The 21,097-nt window shown below is 35.5% G+C and overlaps 2 protein-coding genes across 2 annotated transcripts in view; one reads left to right on the top strand and one right to left on the bottom strand.

The window, feature by feature from the left end:
* The window catches only part of SEL1L2 (SEL1L2 adaptor subunit of SYVN1 ubiquitin ligase), a 123,998-nt gene extending 123,429 nt beyond the window's left edge, over positions 1-569 (bottom strand). The window contains exon 1 of the mRNA XM_040447740.1: positions 529-569. The gene's annotated coding sequence lies outside the window, so the exon portion shown is untranslated. The remainder of the gene's footprint in view (positions 1-528) is intronic.
* Positions 570-921: 352 nt separating this feature from the next.
* MACROD2 (mono-ADP ribosylhydrolase 2) overlaps positions 922-21,097 on the top strand; it is a 2,049,910-nt gene continuing 2,029,734 nt past the window's right edge. Inside the window, exons 1-2 of the mRNA XM_040447744.1 lie at positions 922-1,207; positions 6,394-6,510. Of these exons, the coding sequence (XP_040303678.1) occupies positions 1,162-1,207; positions 6,394-6,510 (163 nt within the window). The 5' untranslated portion in view covers positions 922-1,161. The remainder of the gene's footprint in view (positions 1,208-6,393; positions 6,511-21,097) is intronic.

The raw sequence follows: 21,097 nt of genomic DNA on the forward strand, positions 1-21,097 counted from the left end.
TGGATTCACTACATCCACCAAATCAGCCTTGTGGATGGTCTAATATTTAGCAATGTAATGCATTTGGGGAGAGGATCTAAATTTTGGATCACCCTACTTTTTTGGTTGGCTCCACCTGAACTGTATTTTCAGAACACCAACAGGTAAGTATTACTCAGAATCAAGCCAGTCCTTTAACCCAGTGCCTTGAGTTGAAGCAACTGGAGAAGGAACAAAAGGATAAGATGACCTGGTTCTGGTTGATCTGCTTTGATATCAGATTTTTGTTTCCAACGTAACATGTTGGTTGCCCACTAATTTTCAGTTCCTTGAGTAGTTCAGTTTATCTTTGTTCTTTGCAAACTTCACAGAACTCCAGTGAAAACTAATTTTTACTAAAGTTTGACGAGCTATTTCCCGATCCTTTCACTTTTTTTGGTTATAATTTACTCACCAAGAGGAAAGCTTCAGATTATCTGGTAAAATCCATTCAGACTGGCCAGTTGGAGTAGACACGAACAATTCGCGCTGACTCAATTCTCCTCTTACCTTCACATCTTCCAGTTCCGCAGGCTGATTTCGCCGGCTGGTTAGCCAGTCACCTGGCGCACCTGGCCCTTGGCCACGCCCTCAGGTCCTCCTAGCGGCGCGAAGCCTGGTGTAGCGCCAACAGCCTCACGCTCCTCCCAGGCGTCCGTTCCACGCCCCGCCCCCTAAAACGCGAGGCCATCTCCAGCCCCCTCGCGCCCTGGCTCCGCCCCCTCTAGCTCCCCAACGTCCTCGGCGTCGGGCCCGAGCCTGCGCCTGCGCGTGCGCCCTGGGGCCGAAGTAGGGGCGCGCGGTGACTGGAAAGCGGAGAGCGGCGGGCGGTGCAGCCAATGGGAGGCGTCGCTGGCTAGCGGCTGGAAGGCGGGGCCTGCGCGGGTGTTAGGTTAGCGCGAGGCGTGACCTAGTTGACAGGCGCTGAGGTGCTGCTTTGGCGGCGGCCGCGGGGCTGAGGCGGGTGGGAGCCGAAGCGGAGCGCGGGTTGAGAGAAGCGACTGGCGAGCGGCGCGGGACTCGGAGCCTCTTGCACTTTTTTCCTCCCGAGTGTCCCCTCCCACCCCTCCCACTCCACACACACCCTGTTTGCCCGTGAGCCTGGGGAACTTGCAGCTTAAAGCCAGCCACCCCCACGGCAACATGTACCCCAGCAACAAGAAGAAAAAGGTGTGGAGAGAGGAGAAAGGTAACTGGCCCGTCGAGTCCTGGGGCTGTGGGGGGTGGGAGTCGGGTGGGGGTGGGGGTCAGGGCTGTGTGTGCCGCGGCGCCCCCCGCCCGAGCTCCCGTCTCGCGCCTGCCCGGCCGGTGCCGCCTCCCTCGCGTGTCCGTGTGTACACACGCGCACACGCGCGCGCTTACCGGCGTGCACGCGCCGCCCCCGGGCACCTGCAGCTCGCACACGTGTGGGCGCACGCCCCTCTGCTGCCTGCCGCGCCCGGTCACCTTCTTCCCATGCGGGGCTGCCTGCGCCTGGCTGGTGGCGGAGACCCCTGAGCGGCAGTTCCTGGGCCGCAGCACAACTTGTTCAGGTCCCCCACCCTCTCCTGGGACCCCAGCTGGGACTTTTGGACTCCTGGCCAGGTTGTCCCAGGCACACGTGCCCGCCGGCGGGCACATTAGCTGCTGCAGCTGCTGCGCCTTCGCGCCCAGCTGACCCTCAACTATTCACTCCTCGCCTCTAGCCCCCCACCCCCTAGCTAGTAGAGTGTCTGCTCTTTCGGGCGTTTACCCCGTCTCCAGGCCTCTTCCTTCTGCGCCGCAGTGTGACTTTGGAAACCTGGAACTCTAGGGGAAACTGAAAACGGGCGTCTTGTCCGCGAGGATAAGAGCTTTCAGAGAAGTCTGAATGGGCTTTCTCTGCAGTGTGTTTCTCTGTATTTCATCCCCATTCGTAATCTGAAGCTGCTCAGAGTAAGGTTGTGAAACTGATACCGCTCTCCATGAATGAGCTTCCCTCTGAATTTTGTGCACATCAAAGCTCATCCAAATCAGCTAGATTGACAGTGGCACTGATTTCTGTAAGACAAGTGTGCGAACCAACCCTCTCTTCTCTCTTCCTCTCCCTTTTTCTCTGGCATCATAATTAGATAAATCTGAGATAAAACTTTAGTGTCTGGAGTTGTTTCATTCTTTTCACACTGTAGCTTTTTACAGAAGAGTAGCAAAGAGAACTTGCATTGCTACTGCTAACATAGATTAAACCTGTGTACCAGAGTGAGGTCAGGTGAGGGAAGTGCAAATTTCTCCGAAGAATCCTATCTTTTTATTAGAAGGATAATGGAGTGACTAGGTTGAAAGTTGATTTGCTTGAAAATAGCTCTTAAAACTTGTAGATTATTATTGCAAGCTCTGGCTTTTATGAACACTAAGGCCAAACAGTGGACATAAGGAAGAGAATGAATGTGGAAAAAGAATCCTTTATGTAAGGCCTACTTAAAATAATTCCGAGGAAGGGGATGAAGAAAGGATTCTTTTTTAAATGAACTACTGGGAAGAGTTCATTTAATTGAACAATCCAAGTAAAATGGTCTCTAAAATATTGAAAGATTGGGTTGTATGTCATTTAATTCTATCTTAATGATCATGGGCTTAAATAGAAGTAAAAATTCTGGTGTCACAAAACAAATGCTGTTGAAAATAATAGCCTGGTAGATATAAATTAGTGTAAAATAATCTTTGTTTTTGCAGTAGTAGTTACTTTAGTTTCAACACACTTTTAACAATGATTTACCTTGTAAGCATTGAAAGATCGTCTGTGCCCATTTTTGTCGATGGTCTTGGAATGTTAGTTTTGTGTTGTTAATAAGGCAAAATAGTGGAAATCATGGAGATTGTTTTCAGTACATAATTTATTGATGAAGTAATGATTATTGCTTAGGAACTATTTTTCTGTCATAATAATGTTCCTAAAGTAACAATGTTACAATGGTTCCTTCATTTAACACCTACATATTTGGACTGTGAAGAGCAGACATTTTAGAATCTTTGATGTCTTGATTTTTTTTTTTTTCTTCTAACAGTAGGGGAAAGTACAACCAAATTAATATTTTCTAAATAAAGAAGTAAATGCACAATTAAAGGTATCTAACAAAGTAAATTTCTCCTGTCTAAAACTAACTATTTTTGCATGAAGTTTAATGTTAAAGGAAAAACATTGTGATTTGAAGACTTTAATGTATGTCTCAGTTTATCAGGATGTCTATTTTTGGAATATTTAATATTTAAAAAGAAGGAGCTAAGGATTTCCAGTATGGTTGTTACTATTAAAGAAGCTGATGGGGTGCATGACTTTTTTTCTTTCATTGCACTTGTGAGGCTGGTAGTATATTTTTGCAGCTGTTACTTAAATCTAAAGGAAGGCTTACCCACCTCATTGAAATGTCAGGGCATTCTGTAAACATACTTTTACTCAGTATGCCATCTAATCGTAGGTCTGCCTACTTATATGCTTGGTTCATAGAGCAGAGATTCATTGTAAAGGTGAAGCATTAAGGACAAGTTTTGTGTAATGCTAAAGAAACTGTATAGATGTCTGTGGTCCTCAGTATGTTTCATTGTTGAAACAAATAACTAAGGACTTCTCAAGTCCACATGTGTTAAATAAACTGTTTTGAGCTATAATTTAAAACCACTTAATGTGTATTACAATTTTAAGAACTGAGACATAAATTATCTCATTGTTTTATTTTCTTATTATTGATCTTATTTCTGTTCTAAGTGTCCATACTTAAATGTTTAAATAAATGGAATCACGGAGGCCAGGTTGCCTTCCCGTATTACCTTCTGACACTTACTAAAACTGTGAGTTGCTTCAAAATATCTCTCAACCTGATCACTGATGATGTAATATTTCTGTATTAGTGATCTGAACTTTTTAGTAGTGTTTTGGTAAGTGCTAGTCATCCCTTCTCCTTTGTGTGAGTCTTCCAAATTTATCATTTCCTTAAAGCTTCCTGTGCCATCAAGACCCCCCTCCCTTCTCCTACACAAACACATGACATTTCCTTTTAATTCACGGAGAAAATTCATGTCACATAACACGAACAGCCATAATATCTTCCCCTGTAGTCTCATTTGTCCATTTCTTTACATGTCCTTTGTCTTTTCAGTTCTGTTCCTATCTTAAAGGAAGGACTTAAAAAAAAAATGTTTATTTTGAGGTGGGTAGGGAGAGAGGGACAGAGAGGGAGAGAGAATCCCAAGCATGCTCCACACTGTTAGTACAGAGCCCAATGGGGGCTCAATCCCACAAACCAGGAGATCATGACCTGAGCCAAAATCAAGAGTCAGATGCTTAACCAACTGAGCCACTCAGACTCCACCAATGGCTTATTGATTTTTATTCTTCCTGATCTTCCTGTAGCAATTGACAGTATTTCCCTTCTAATACTTATTATAACTTTGCCGGTTTCTACATCACTGGCACTTTGATTCACCTGGTACGTCCAGTGACATCTAAGTTTTATTTCATTTTATTTATTTGCATTTAAGTTTCCTCTTTGTGTACACTCCCTGATTATGGTGTTTTGTTTTGTTTTGTTTTGTTTTAGGTTTGGTCACATCCCTTACCTTTTCCTATTAACTTCCTTTAGGACCAGAAGTTTGGGTCATAATTTCCAAAATCTCTAAGCTAAACCTCTTTCCTGAATTCCATATTCTTGATTTCAACTCGAATACCCTTTAGGCATCTTACATTCAATACAGTATTGTCCTTTGAGTATTGTAGTGTTGTGATTTGGTTTTATCATATCTAATTAAAATATCTTATTATCATTTAATGTGGCTGAAGAAAAGCCAGTTCTAGGAGTAGGACAAATGTTGGCTCCCCATTTCTTATTCACTTGTACTTATATTAAAACCTTTGGCAGTTTATTTCTGTGAAAGAATCGTTTAAAGTGATTATTTTATGAGAGTTAGACACCTGAAACTAGGTACTATCCTTAAATCCATTCATCTTGTAATCTGCTGACAGACAGTTGGAGAGTACAACTGTCAATCTCTTTACATTGTGTAGACCTTTGGTAAAGTATATGATACATGGCTGCTCGCATACAGAAACACATCGCCTTTTTTGAAGAGCTTTTCCTGTGACAGTAGTACACTATAGTGACTAATAGTTTAGGCTTTAGTTTTTGACTTAGGGAGATATGTGACTGGATTTGAATGGAAAGCTTTCTTGCTTTGGACAAGGTGCTGAACATTGATGTGCTTCATTTCCCTATCTACAAAATAATAATAATACTACCAGCGTGCCTGGGTGGCTCAGTTGGTTAAGCCTCCGACTCTTGATTTTGGCTCAGGTCAGATCTTGCAGTTCTTGAGTTCAAGCCCTGTGTCAGGCACCACATTGCTGACCGTGTGGAGCCTGCTTGGGATTCTCTCTCTGCCCCTTCTCCACTTGTACGTGTGCGCACACTCTCTCTCAATAAATAAATAAACTTAAAAAACCATCCTTAAAAAAATAATAATACTAATTTTGCTGAGTTGTTGGAAAGATTATTTTCATTGTATGTGTGAAGTCCTGCCACTCATAAAGAACAGGGGCTTTTTTTTTTTTTAAAGTTTATTTATTTTGAGGTGGTAAGGGGCAGAGTGAGAGAGGGGAACAGGATCCTAAGCAGCCTCTGTGTGGAGCACAGAGCCTGATGTGGGGCATGAACTCAAACTGTGAGATCATGAACTGAGTGGAAATCAAGAGCCGGACACTTAACTGACTGAGCTACCCAGACACCCCAAGAACAGTGACTTCTTTGTAAGTGACACCAACTGTTAATAATTCTAAGGTGCATTTGAAGAATATTTTAATCTTACCAAGATGTATATTGCAAGTTGTGTTTAATCACCTCCACAAAGATATTACATTGAAAGTGTAGTTTTATTGTTGATGGCATTTTAGAATTAAGGAAATACCTTGGTAGCTGCCTTTCTTGTGCTCTTAACATTTCTATGTATTTGTCTTAGGATTTTGTATTTTATTTATGTAGCAGTTATTTTGTATATTATCCATTCCTGTTTTGTCTTGTGAACTCCTCAAGCTTAAGGATCACCTTTGTACCTGCAGTGTATAAACATTACAGGCACATAGTAGACTGTTAGTAGATGTTGATTGAAAGAGTTCACTTATTTCTTGGTCTATCACAAAAGTCTTCCTCATCAGGCTTTGATTCCCCCTCCCTCCCACATGCCCCAGTAACATGGTGTTAACTTAACACTTTTTAACAGTCAAATATGAAATCATTAGATTTTCATTTTGATGTTTCTCAGGCCCACACTAATTCTTTGATTTGTTTATATGATTAATGTTTAAATTATAAAATAATTGCTGAATTTAAAAGTTAAATACAAATGGAGATTCTGCTTTTGTTTTGCAAGAACGTTTACTGAAGATGACCTTAGAGGAGAGACGCAAAGAATACATAAGGGACTATGTTCCCCTGAACACCATCCTATCGTGGAAGGAAGAGATGAAGGGCAAGAGCCAAAATGATGGTAAGTTTCTCAGAACATTTTTAGGTATATACTGTTCCCATTTATTTATGATTTCTGCGAGACAATTTTGACAGAAATGAATAACTGGCATTCAGTAAACAGATGACATTTTTGCTATTTGAAGTAATTGCTTGGTTGCATTTAATTGTTTTTAGCAACCTATTGTGTGTTATTTAAATTTAGGAAATTATATTAACATAATTCATGTTACAATCCACATTTATAATATGACACTTAAAAAAAACTATTCCATAGTTGTTCTTGGAGTAATTAATATTAAGGATTTGGTGCTTTGGTGGTGTGGCCCTTTGAGTTTGTTTTGATTAGATTCATTTATATTGGATTTCTTTAAGTTATTGTAAGGATTGGATATAGTTGAAAGTGCGTTAGGAAGATCAAAGAAAAACTAGTATTTCACAGAGTTTTAGAGAAGAGTATATGTTTTGTATAGTATGGTATTATGTCTACATGTAAAATATTTGTATTACAAAATTTACTGTCAAAGTCTTTATGATTTAATAAGAGTATAGCATAGATTGTTTGAGTCAAGATATGTGTTAGAATATAAGTGAAATTTTAAGTATTAAAAAAATAGATGCAAGAAATTCTTAAAAAACAATGTAATAGATTTAATAGATACTTATTATGTTTACTTCTGAATTAGCACTCATTGCTCTGGATGTAAAGTTTAGAAGAAATAAGGTGCTTTTCAGGATTTTTAACATTTGAGAAAGAAAGGTAACTTTATGAAAGGGACTTGGAACATGCTAATTTCACAGGTTATGGTCTTCGATTGATGGAACTGTACAGGATACTGTGAGTTTAGAACAAGAAGTCTAGTATGGAATTCCAGTGGACAAATCTATGGGAAACAACAGCCCAATTAGGCTTTTCTGTCTGTGAAGAGAACACATTCACCTTAGTGTTTGCATTTTAGGCAGAATTTTTCTTTTTCAAGAAGGCAAAACGTGGGTTTTCAGATTTTGCTTGAAAACGTATGTGACCTTGGGCAAGTGAAGGTAGTAGTTCTACCTCAAGTTATAATGGGATCATTGGACAAGCTGATTGGGACATACACATCTAACCTGCTTGCTCAGGGTTTTCAGCAAAATAAATGCAAATTATTTTAGTAATGGTCTGATTAAGACATCATTCATTGATAGAGAAAGTAGTGCTGTGTAATGAAAAGAATATAGAACTAGAGACCCAACAGGACAGATTTTTTTTTGTTCTAGGACCATGTGCCTCTTCCTTTTGGGGTCTCAGTTATTCTTTTGTTTGTAAGAAACTGGTATTGAATACTTCAGCTCTGTTATTTTATGGCTAGTAGATCTCTTTTTTTCCAGTGCTTCATTCATTTAATTTTCTTTCTTAGTTGCTGTTTTAGCTGGTTACTTTTCTAAGGATATAGTACCTAATGTTCTTTTAAAACACTTTTTGCCTCTCAGATAGAGGTGGATTTCTGTTGCTGCCAGAACAATTGACAAAACAGTAGCGATACCAGGTTATATTGCCCAATGTTGGGTCTGCTCATCTCTGCATTAAGGCTTGGCCTTTATATTGGCTGCTTCTATTTGAATATTCATATAACAGTGTAGGGTTGAATTGGATTATCAGATAACTCACAGTTGGGTGTTTTCAGAGATATCAGACACCAAAATATATCCCCAAATCAGAAAAATGCATTGAATAACACCAGTTATTCATTGTTATTCCCTAATTACTCTTATATCCCAATATAAGCTTTATAAGTGGGTTACAACTGCTCTATATATTTCAGTTTTTTCATTCATGCTGTTTGGAACTAAAAGTCTTTCATGGGGAGTGAGGTGGTGTGGTCAAAATTGTATTTCTGTTGAACAGTTTTTTTGTTTTTTCCATCTAATGTTACTTGCTCCTCTGTTGTGACCTAGAAATTAATGACTAGCCTCTTCTTTTTCATGAAAAAAAAAAAAAAATGGAATGGCTCATTCTACAAGTAATATCTGTTTATTTCTTTACATGATAGATATCTTTTGTAAGTGCTTTCTTTCATTGTTTCCTATCCAGTGCTCAGTTATGCTAAAATATTAGTAAAGAGAATTTTAGTATTTTAACAGATCCTTTAAAATTATAGATTAAAACAATGATAAAGAACAACTATAGTTTTGTATTTTGTTTTGAAATGTTTAAACCACTGCTTATAAATGTATATATAAGTAGATTCATATTTTTATAATGACTTAATTTTTTATGTATGAAATTTCCAATTAAGTTTTAAAAGAAGTCTATAATTCTCTGTCATAGTTTCTATTTGTAGGAAATGAACAGTATTTACTGGGCTAGCACAATATACCAATTTCAAGTGTTACAGTTTACCATTATTACTTAAATTTTTATAGAAGGACATTTTGACCTTGATACCCAAGATTACATGGAAAGTTCTCAAGCTGTTGTTTTTAATTTTTTTTCTTTGCTCAGTTTTGTTTTACTGTAATTAAATGATTTTTGTTATATTGTAGTAAAAAGTTAAATAAGCTGGAGAGTAGCTGAATATATTTGTCATAATTTTGATTTTGAGGCATCCTAAAGGAGGGAACCAAAAATTGCCAAATATAAAATCATTGTATAGAAAGAAGGAATTCCTATAAATAGGCAATATTTTCACTTTGACTTGCTACTCTAGTAATACTGGCAAGCTATGGATCAGACGGAAGGGATGAGAGATGATTACAAAAAAAAAGAAAAAAACCCACAAAAAAACAAACCACAACCCACTTTATTGTTCATGTTCATATTTGTCAACTGCTGTTGGTAAATCTCTGGAATTATGTGCTTTCACTTAATAATTCTATTTCATCTGCCAGTTGCTTTTTTGTAGGGAATTTTTAAGTGCTTGTCTCTTATTATACTGTGTCTCTGTAACTGCAATAGTGCCTCATGGGTAGGTGAGCTCAATTAGTATGCTAAATAAGAACACCTCAGAGGTTAACTGTCTATGAAGGACAATTCTGTATTTTTTTCAAACTTTTAGATGAGCATTTAAAAACATATATAAAAATAGAGTGGTATGATGAATCTTTATGCACCAGTCACCCATTTCAACAGTTAAAACATGGCCAATTTTATTTCATCTTACACCAGTGCTTCCAAATTATTTTGAAACAGTTCTTGTATATCATATCAAATTTTTCTGTAAATATATGTATGTGTTCATATGTATGTATCTCTAAAAGAGACATATTTTTTGTTGCTTTACTATAACAACACTATCAATCACACCTAAAAATTAATAATTCTTTAATATAATTAAATGTCCAACTAGTATTAAGATTTTTACAATTGTCTCATGAGGGGTTTTACCTCTTTTTAATACAGTTGATTTGTTTAAGATCTAAACAAGATCCAAATGCTGCGTTTAATATATTTCTTAAGTATCTTTTAACATATAGTTCTTTTTCTCTCTGTCCCCCCCCCCCCCCCCCCATAATTTTGTGTGATAAATAAAGTTATTTGCCGGGGTGCCTGGGTGGCTCAGTCAGTTGAGTGTCTGACTTTGGCTCAAGTCATGATCTTGTGGTCTGTGGGTTTGAGCCCCACGTTGGGCTCTGTGCTGACAGCTCAGAGCCTGGAGCCTGCTTCGGATTCTGTCTCTGTCTCTGTCTCTCTCTCTGTCTCTCCACCTTCCCCACTCACACTCTCTCTCAGAAATAAAGAAGCATTAAAAAAAAAAGTTATTTGCCGTATAGAAATTTTCACATTTTGGGTTTTGCTGACTGAATCTTTGTGGTGTCTAATGTGTTCTTCGGTCCACAGTATTTCTTATGAGTCCAGTTTCTTATAGGCTGGTGGTTAAATCCAGAGGCTTGATCAGACTTGGGTTTAATTTTTTGAAGGAATACTTCATACTTCTTTTCCATAATATCGCAAGGCAATAGTGTTTGCTTCCCTCTCTGTGTTAAGACTGATCACTAGGCTCCAGTATTGTCAGCCTAATCCATCCATTGTAAAATTTCCTGTCACCTTTCACCTAATGGTTTTAGCAGCCATTGATGATCTTATCCTAATTTTATCATTTTGTCTTCATTTATTAGTTGGACTTCTATAAAGAACTTTCTCTTGTCACCTTTTTTGTTTCCATGTAATACAATTTATACAGAAAAAGCAGTATAAACTTTTCAAATTGAGTTGGTTTCCTGAAATCTTCTAAAACTAATGAAAGGGTACTTTTTAATTTTTGACTGTTATTTTGAATCTCTTTCTCTCTCCTTGACACATAGGTATATTAAGTGGGAATACTTCAATGTTAACAGTCTGTAACACAGCATGTGTGTATGTGAATTTAAAGTATAGCTCTCACATAAAAACATACAATTACTGAACTGTAGTCTGAAGATGTAGTAGAAAGACAGAGATACATATATGGATGTATGGATGGATATGATAGAAAGATGGCATTGCTTCTTTGTAGGGACAAAAATTCTCAGCTTTAATTGATATGAATTCTGTTCTCCTTTGCTACTTCCAAGCTAATGTTCTATAACACCACTCAGAGAAGCATTGTTGTTCCTTTCTTTAGAGGGAGCAAATGATTGGCAAAGATTCTGCTATGCTTCTGCTAATTTTCTCTTCCTAGTGTTAGGGAAATTAGCTACAGCTGTAAGTTTAGATGTTTGAGTCATTATTTTTAATGTTCATATGGAACAACAAAGACAAAATGTAATAAATTATGAAGATAAGTTAGATGAAAAGTATACAATTATTTTACTCAGGTATGACAATTTAAAAAATGGGTCATTTAGGAAGAAACTTCATATTTCATATCTTGATAGATTTCATGTCTTACATATATTCAAATTTGATTTATAGTCATTTGAAAATACTTAACTAGAAATTGTGAACTGTGAAGACTTTGTAAGTGTGAATCTTCATTTTTTGAAGTATATAAAAATATTTTGAGATGTGTGGGTTGACTAGAGAGAGGCATGTGTGTTATCTTTCATCTTGAAAAACTAGCATGTTTGGCATAGAAGTTCAACCTTATTTGCTCTCATTTTCATTATAACTAATTTCTTCTGTTAAATTATTTCCACAAGAGGTGATGGCTGACAAAAAAAAAAAAATTCAAATTCCTCAATCTCTCAGCCATTGAGATCTTATTTCAGTGTAGGTAGTGAATTTTGTTTTATTTTATCTGTGTACCAACTTGACTATTGATATTTAGAAATCACCAAAAAGAGTGTGTCTTAATATTTTGATTTCAGTGCAAAGTCAAGTATTTTTGTTCTGAGTAAATTTACGATAACTTTTTTTGAATGTTAATATTTTTATTAATCACTAGAAATGGGGAAATAATATAATTATGTCACTGAGTATTACATGGAGAGGGGTGAGGGACTATAATGGTAAAAGGAATTAAAAAAAAATTAATAACTATGATGAGGTGGGCACTGCCCCAGATTTTCAAACTATGTCAACTATATTATTTTATTAAATATTTGGTGTTAGTCACAATTTAAAATGACTAAACAGTTAGGAAAATGGAATGGATGGAATTTAGTAGGGATACAAATATTGGAAAGGAGTATTTCCTATTTAATTTTTTGATATTGATTCCTCTTTGTATTTAGTTTGAGTACTACACTTTAAAAGCAAAATGATCAAAGCAGAAGAAGGCTCAGAACAAAACTCCTCAGCTTCTTAGATAGAAATCTTTTATTTTGAGTGGGTGGTGATTTTTGCCCTCTTTTAAATGATCTTAAAATGAATTTAATTAAAAAAACTGGCAATCTATTTTTGCCGCAAGTAACAAAGATCACTCTGGCTTTTTCTTCAAGCAGTTATTTGTGATGCTTTCATTAACAGCAAAGATGTTGCAAAAGTAGAACTTGAATTAGAAACAGGCATTTTTCACTTTACAGTTAAAAGTAAAGACTAGTATGAGGACTAAAATACTAAAATGGGCTGAACTTTATGATCTGGCCCCTCTCCTCTTTGGCCTCTTACTCCTTTTCTTGGTCTCTGCCTCTAGCCACACTATCCTTTTTGTTTCTTGAATGTACTGTGATCCCTCCCACTGCTGGGTCTTTATCTGTATTTGCCTCTCCCTCCACCCCCCATAAGGACTTCTGTCACCTAAATTTTTCTTAGCTTTCATTTCTCACCTTGAAATCCTTCTATTTTTTTTTTTTTTGAAGTCTTCCCTGAGCCCTTACTTTGAAACAGTTTCCTTTATTATATACTTTCATAGAGCTATGTTCTTTTCCATAGAGCATTTATATTAATTTGTTTTTATGTATTCAGTCACAGGATTATCTTGATCCGGTTGTATCTCTATATAAGATTGCAATTACTAGGAAAATGGGATGATGTCTTCACTCCCCTTCATATCTCTGCATCTGTCATAGTACTTGTTGCACAGTAGATATTCAGTAAATACCTGTGTGAATTGAAGAAATTAAAAACTATTCTCATGATGGCATTTTTGTGCCTTATTTTGTTTCACCTTTTCCTCACTGTATTGTAAGGATTCATGTGGGAATGATGGGCTTAAAAATTAAGCCAGATGCTTTTTAATGTAGGTGATGTATACATTTGTGTCTTTGTAATATAACATTGGTTTTATTGTTTTAAAAGTTAGTTTACTAATAAATTTAACAAAGATTTTATTGAACTGTTGCATAGATATTTAGTTGAGACAAGGATGAAAATTTATGCGTTATGTGTATTTATCAGTATTGTATGTTTTTGTTTATATAGTACTTAGTAACTAAATGTCATGATTTCAGTTTCTGTGAGTTTAAATGTCAAAAGAGCTTTAAGTAAAAATGAGTGTAAACATAGACACTGAGCCTATTGTGTAGTAATAATTTAAAGTGTAGAAAAACCTTACAGTATTACCATTCTAAATGCATTTACTTTAGCATTGATTCTTGATACATAAAGCAACTGTAAGAAATAATTTTAATATTCTATCCCATTTAATCCCTTTATGGAGTTCATTGATTTGCTTTGTAAAAGAACTTGGCTACTGACAGATTGGTACACCATGAAAGAATTAGGCTAAATAACTTCTAAGAATGTTGAGAATAATGGCATTCATTGTAATGTTTGAAAACATTAAATTTTTATCTTGATACTCTGTGTGAGGTTGTGAACAATGGTTTAGTCAAACATTTGTGAAGTAAGGTTAATTTCTAAAATAGAAAAAATAAGAAGTTATATAGGGACTCATGATTCACTACATGGTTTTGTTTTTCCTCCACTTTTATTTCTCTCTTGGTCCTTTTACCTACTTTCCAAAATTGTTTTAACAATATGTAAATGTATTTCATTGTACCTTGGAGTGTATACCACTAAGTGCTGTGTGAATTGTCCTTGTATTTAAGCATGTTTTAAACTAATACCGAAACAAAAACCACATTTTTTTTTTTTTTTTGTATTATACAGATTTGGTGTTAAGACCGCAAGATGAAAAGTTTTTTTGTATGTCTCTGTATTTCATAAGTCTGTAACTTCACAGATTCTGTTTTCTTTTTAATCCATTAAATGAATTATACTAGTTAACAGATTTTACTTAACATTTTGGTCAGCGCAGACAGATATTTTGCGATGAATTACAGACTGGTGGTAGCCAAAGCCAATGTTTTCCTTTAATTTTCTTTTTTTCTCCCTCTGATCGTACTTCTACATGAAGAAGTCTTTATAAAGTCTTAGTCTTCGTTTCTGAAATATTTATTGAATTTCCATGTAAGTATTCAAAACAAAGATTTAAATACAATTTATAGTTTTACCTATGCCTTTGATGTAGAACCATATTGAGGATTACTGATGAAACAATCAAAGTATGGATCAACAACAAAAACCAGATGTGTAACAAAATATAGATCAACAACAAGATAGCAGTTAACAGTAGTCCATATGCCTGGCTATATCCATGCCAGGGCAGAAGATATATGTGCCTTTTGGGTTTTGGAAATACTAAGGTCTAGTTTGCTCTAACTCCAGAGAAGCCATGGGTTTCAGATTGCTGGTTGTTTGCCTAGATATTGGACCAAGATATATTCAGTTTTTGAAGAAACCAGACTATCCTGACATATAGGGGATTCTCATCAAACTTAGATTTGTGATTGTGTCTGTCATATGAATATAACAGAGAGCTTTTCCACATTTTGTACTTGTATTAGTGATTCTCTTGGGGTAAAAACTTTCACGGACTGCGTATATGTGTGTGTAAGTAGAGGCTTACTGCTAAATACTTATCAGGCACGTAATAATGGAGTTATTTCTATTATTTTGATGTGTATGTATCTTCCATGTTAACTCCGGAAGTGCAAAAGTTTTGGGATTAAACATTGCTGGTATACGATCCCAGATCTGCTCTTATGTGCCCTAGCCAAAGAACATGTGACTTCCCTAAACTTGTCTCTTCATTTGTTACATAGCTCCAGAGCTTGCTGTTTTTTTTTCTAGAATGAACCTTTCTCTTGCATGAAACTTCTTTTGACTCCGTATTCACTACTAATCATATTTATGCTCTTAACCAATGTATAATACAATGTAGATTTTTTTCTATGCCTGTAACTATAACTATAGGTGTACTTTGGATTTAGTCAGTCTGCTTTAAGAAGGTAGGAATTGTGACTGTTTATTGAAATTTTATTTTGTAGAGTCTACTGGAGGTCCTTATGTGTATTTGTTTGCTAGTTTTATGCATAGTAAGTAGAGTTAAAACCGGTGAAGGAAGATTTTTTTTTTCAACATTTATTTATTTTTGGGACAGAGAGAGACAGAGCATGAACGGGGGAGGGGCAGAGAGAGAGGGAGACACAGAATCCGAAACAGGCTCCAGGCTCTGAGCTGTCAGCCCAGAGCCCGACGCGGGGCTCGAACTCACGGACCGCGAGATCGTGACCTGGCTGAAGTCGGACGCTTAACCGACTGCGCCACCGAGGCGCCCCGGAAGATTTTTTTTTTTTAAATAATTGGTTATTTTGAAACATTAGGGCTACTTTTTTGTTTCCTTTATGAGTGTATGTTAAAGAATTTAGAAATTTACACTGTCAGATTTGAGAAGAGGGCATCTGAAACAGAAAATGCTTTCTGAATTAAAGGCTAATTTTTTTTAATTGATAACTTTTGTTATTTATCATTTAGAGTAGATAACAAGTGAATTAAAACTTCTCTGGCCTTTACTAAAATTCACTGTATGTGAATTTTAATGTTATTGAAAGGGAAAAATTGTTTAAAACAGTTGACTGAACAATTTTCACATACAAAGGAATAGCATAGTTCGTACATCAGATGAGAGGACTTTTTTTTTTAAGGAAAGTATCTTGACCTTTTGTGGACATGAGAAGTCTAGAAAGAAAAGACAAAACAGAGAGGCATTTTGAGTTTTGGCGCAGCCTGGGTGAGAGATGTGAGGTTATAGGCATGAAAAGAGGAGGAGGAGACCCAGGAAGGATGGCGGAGATCAAGGAGCTCCAGCAACATGGCGGGAAGTCAGTCCGCATGTAAGGACAGTCTGTGCAGCCTCAAAGCATATAGATAGGATGGGGGCTGGAGTTATTTACCTTATTTGATTGCTAAAATAATGGGTGTACCTCTATGGAGATACTCAGGTGTCTAACATCTTGATTGTTTTAATGATATAATTATGCATGTGGCTCATAAGAATATTGAGTTTAACCATACTTATGAGTGTCTTTGACAAACACAAAAAATATATGCTGGATAGTCTCTGAATTCTTCCACTTGTTCAGGTGGTATGGGGCTGGACAGATAAGAAAATGTGTACCTGGAAGACTATTAGACATATTAATCTCAGCATAAGAAACCAGTTCAAATTTCTGGTAACTTGACTTGGTCCTTAAGTGTATTTAAAATCTGTTTACTCATTTTAAATTGTACAATTTAGTGACTTTAAGTACATTTACAGTGTTGAGCAACCATTTTCAAGACCCATTTCCAAAACCTTTTCATCTTCCCAAATAGAAGCTCTGCATTCATTAAATAACTCGCATCCTCCCCCTCATACAGCTTTTGGTAATCTGTATTTTATTTTCTGTGTCAATAAATTTGGCTGTTCTAGGCTTCACATAAGTAGAATCATACAGTATTCTTTATGTCTGGCTTGCTTTACTTAGCATAATGCTTTGTAGGTTCATCCATATTATAGCATGTATCAGGAAGTTCATTCCTTTTTCAGATTAGATACTATTTTACTGTACGTATATACTACATTTTTTTCATTCATCTGTTGATAGACATTAGAGTTTTTACACCTTTTGGCTATTGTGAATAATGTTAAGAGTAAAAAAAATATTTTTTAGTTTTTTGGGGTATATAAACTAGGAGCGGAATTGCTGTATTATATGGTAATTCTGTGTTTTAACTTTTTGAGGAACCACAAAACTGTTTTCCACAGTGGCTGTACCCTTTTACACATTGCCATCAGCAATGCACAGAGGTTTTTCCCCATTTTTGCCAATGCTTGTTATTCCTTTTTTAAAAATGACAGTAAAATATAAATAATACTTTTTCAGCATTGCTTTGTAGTTTTTAGTGTACAAGTCTTTTACCTTAGTTTATTACTAAGTATTTTATTCTTTATGATGCTATTATAAATGGTATTGTTTCCCTTCACTACTTAATGGTTGTTCATTGTTAGTACACAGAAATGTAACTGATTTTTGTGGGTTGATTTTGTATCCTGCAACTTTGTTAAATTCAAGCTAATAATCTTTGGGTTTTCTGCATATATGATCATGTCATTTGTGAACAGAGATAATTTTACTTATTCCTTTCCAATACAAAGGCATGTATTCCTTTTAAGCTGCTGCTGAATTCAGTTCTAATTTTGTTGAAGATATTTGCATAGTTATTTATAACGAATATTGGTCTGTATAGTTTTCTTGTAGTGTCTTTTTCTGGCTTTGGTTTTGGGTAATGTTGGTAATAGTTATATATAATGAGTTAGGAAGTGTTCCCTCTTTTCTTTTTTTTTTTTTTTTTGTGGAGGAGTTTGAGAAGGATTATTTTTAATTTTTTAAATTATATTTTTTTTTTTTTTGGTGGCTTTTTTTTTTTTTTTTTTTTTATGGGGGCAACGCTCCTCCAGATTTTTGAATGCTGATAAGTCTCCTTACTAGTTACAGGTCTATTCAGATTTCCTATTTTTCAATGAGTTGGTTTTTGGTAAGTATTTCTAGTTGTTTCTAGGTATTTGTTTATTTTATCTAGGTTATCCAATTTGTTCATGTGTAATTGTTCATAGTAGTCTTATTAAATTTTTATTTTTGTAAAATTGATGGTTCTGTACCTACTTTTATTTTTGATTTTAGTAATTTTAGTGTTCTCTGTTAATATAGCTAAAAGTTTGTAAATTTTATCTTTTCAAAAGGCCAGCCCTTATTTTGGTGATCTTTTCTATTTTTTTTTTATTCTTAATTTGTCTCCACCTGTCTTTATTAATAATTTCCTTTATTGTGTGGCGTTTTTTTTTGCTTTATTTTTTTTTTTTTTTTTTTTTAGTTCCTTGATGTGTAAAATTAGATTATTGATTTGAGATCTTCCTTTTCAACGTATATGTTTAGAGCTGTAAATCTCTCTCAGATAAATTTTTCTTTTTGCTTCATGCCATAAGTTTTTATACATTTGTTTTCATTTGTCTCCATGTATTTTTTGATTTTTTCTTTGCCCATTGTTCAAAAGTGTGTTGTTTAATTTGCATATATTTATTCATATTGCGATTTTCTTTCTGTTATTGACTTCTAGTTTTATTCCATTGTGAGCAGAAAAGATTCTTTTGTGATTTCATTGTTTTTATACTTTTGAGATTTATTTTGTGGCATAACATCCTGGATGGTGTTCCATGTGCACTTGAGAAAAATGTTACTGTATCCAGTATATATCTGTTAACGTACATTTGGTTTATAGTGTTCAGGTCATCTGTCTCCTTCTTGATTTTCTGCCTGACTGTTCCTCCATTATCGAAAGTGGGATATTTAAATCTCTTTAGTATAGATCTCTATTTTCCCTTCAATTGTGTCAGTGTTGTTCATATAATTGGGGGGGGGTCTGTGGTCTGGTGCATATATATTTATAATGGTTTTATCTTCTTGATGACTTGATCTTTTTATCAATATTTGATATCCTTTATCTCTTCTAATGATTTTTGACTTAAGGTCTGTTTTGTCTGATATAACTACCACAGCTCTCTTGATTACTATTTTCATGGAATATTTTGTTTTATCTTTTCACTTTTAATCTGTTTATATCTTTGGTGAGCCTCTTGTGGACATCATGTAGTCTGATCTTTTTTTTTAATTCTTTTTAAATTCTGCCAATCTCTGTCTCTTGATTGGAGAGTTTAATCGTTTATGTTTCAAGTAATTACTGACCAGGAAGCACTCACCTCTGGTATTTTGCTGTTATCTGTATGTTTTAAAGTTTTTTATTCCTCATTTCCTCCATTATTGCCTCCTTTTGTGTTCATTTGATTTTCTTTTTTGTAGTGATATCATTTGTTTCCCTTAGCTTTTATGCATATTGTATATAGATTTTTCTTTGTGGTTACAAAGAAATCCCATGGGGATTGTGTATAACCTCCAAAAGTTATAAAGTTATTATTTTATCAGATTGATTCCTGCTTAACTTTATTTGCGTACAAAAACTGTTACATAGCACCATCATCCTGCCCATATTATGCTACTAGTGTAATATATTGCATTTTTATACTTTGTGTGCCCAGTAACATAGGTTTATTATTAATTTTTATGTATTTGTCTTTTAAATTATGTAGGAAATAGTTTGCAAACTAAAATTGCAGTAATACTAGCTTTTATCTTTACTAGAGATACTAATTTCTTCCTATGGCTTCAATTTACTGTCTAGCAGGCTTTCTTTTCAACCTGAGAAACCCCATTAGTATTTTGTATGTCTACTGGTAATACACTCCCTCAATCTTTGTTTCTCTGGGAATGTGTTTATTTCTCCCTCAAGGACAGATTGGCTGAATATAGAATTTTCAGTTAACATTCTTTTTCCCTTTCATCCCTTTAAACAAATCTTACCACTCTTCCCCCTTCTGCCTCTAAAGTTTCTGATGGGAAATCAACTGATAATTTTATTGAGGATCCCATATACATGATGAGTCAGTTCTGTCTTGTTGCTTTTGTCATGGTCTTTGACAGTTTGATTATGATGTGTCTTCTGTGAATTCTGAATTCCACTTGGAGTCTGTTGATATTTTGATATTTTTGATTTGTAGATTGATGTCTTCCATCACATTTATGATGTTTTGTCCATTATTCTTCAAATTATCTTTCTGACTTGTTCTCACTTTGTGAGACTCCCATAATGCATGTGTTGGTCTGTTTGTGTCCCTCAAGTCTTTCAGGCTTGGTTCACATCATTCTTTTGTGTTTATTTTTTTGTGCTTGATAATTTCAGTTCTTTTATCTTCAGGTTCACTGATTCTTTTTTCTGCCCACTCATTTCTGCTGTTGAACCCCTCAAGTGAATTTTTTATTCTTATTGTGCTTCTGAGCTCCAGAATTGTAAATTCTTTTTTTTAATAATTTTTCTTTTCAGAAATTCTTTTCAGAAATTCTTGTTTGATTTTCTGTTTATACATTGTTTTCTTGATTTCCTTTTTAAGGTGGTGGTTTAAAGGTCATTGTCTGGTAAGCTTGAAACATGTGGACTTCCTCTGAGATTGTTTTTGTCAGTTTATCTTGTTTGTTAGCATGGACCATTTTTTCTCTTGTGTGGTATAGCTGTATAATTGTTGAAAATTGGGCATTTGTTGTAATGCAATAATTGTGGAAATGAATTCTCCCTCTTTTCCAGGGACTTTTGCCTTTTTTTGATTGCTGAAGACTATTTAGTTCATTTGTTTTGAGATTTTTCCTATTTTTGCATAGACTTGTCTTTGTCATATGTGATCATTGAAATCTTTCTTCTGTTAGCTTGTGATTGGTTCAGGTTTTTACAGGCATTTCCTCAGGAGTTATCCCTGTCTTTGAAGATTAGCTATATGCTGGGACTTCAGTACCTAACAAGGTCATCTCTGAATCTAGGATCATCTTTAAGTGTAAACTTAAGGTCTTCTTAATTTTTTTCATGAGCTTGTATCCTGTCTGGACATGCTTATGACTTTCTAAATTCTTCTGTACACGTGTCTGCTTTTGAATGTTCTTATTTTCCAGAAAGTTTTACCTCATCTTTTCCTCTGGACATTACAGGGTCTATTGTATATCCACCCTTAATCTTGCCCTAGGTATATGTGAGTATATAGTTGCCTAGCAACTTTTATAAGCAGTGTCTGTTGATTTTTCCACCTTAGTTTTGAGTTAGGTGAAATGGAGATGAATGCCTTGCTTCTGTTCTTCAGATATCCTCTAGTTAGGTTAGAATAGATTTAACACAATGATTTGCAAATAAGGTCTGTTCTGCACCTTCTAATTTGTTTTGGGAAAGAGGTGGGACATGGATGAGCACAAACATTACCTTTCAAATATGGGTTTAAACCCAAAATATGGGTTTTTCTCTTTTCTTATGAGAGAGAGTACATGCACAGGTGGTGGTAGGGGCAGAGTGGGAG

Source organism: Herpailurus yagouaroundi, unplaced genomic scaffold, assembly GCF_014898765.1.
Source record: "Herpailurus yagouaroundi ecotype Mexico unplaced genomic scaffold, PumYag 196, whole genome shotgun sequence".
In the NCBI taxonomy this organism is placed as follows: domain Eukaryota; kingdom Metazoa; phylum Chordata; class Mammalia; order Carnivora; family Felidae; genus Herpailurus; species Herpailurus yagouaroundi.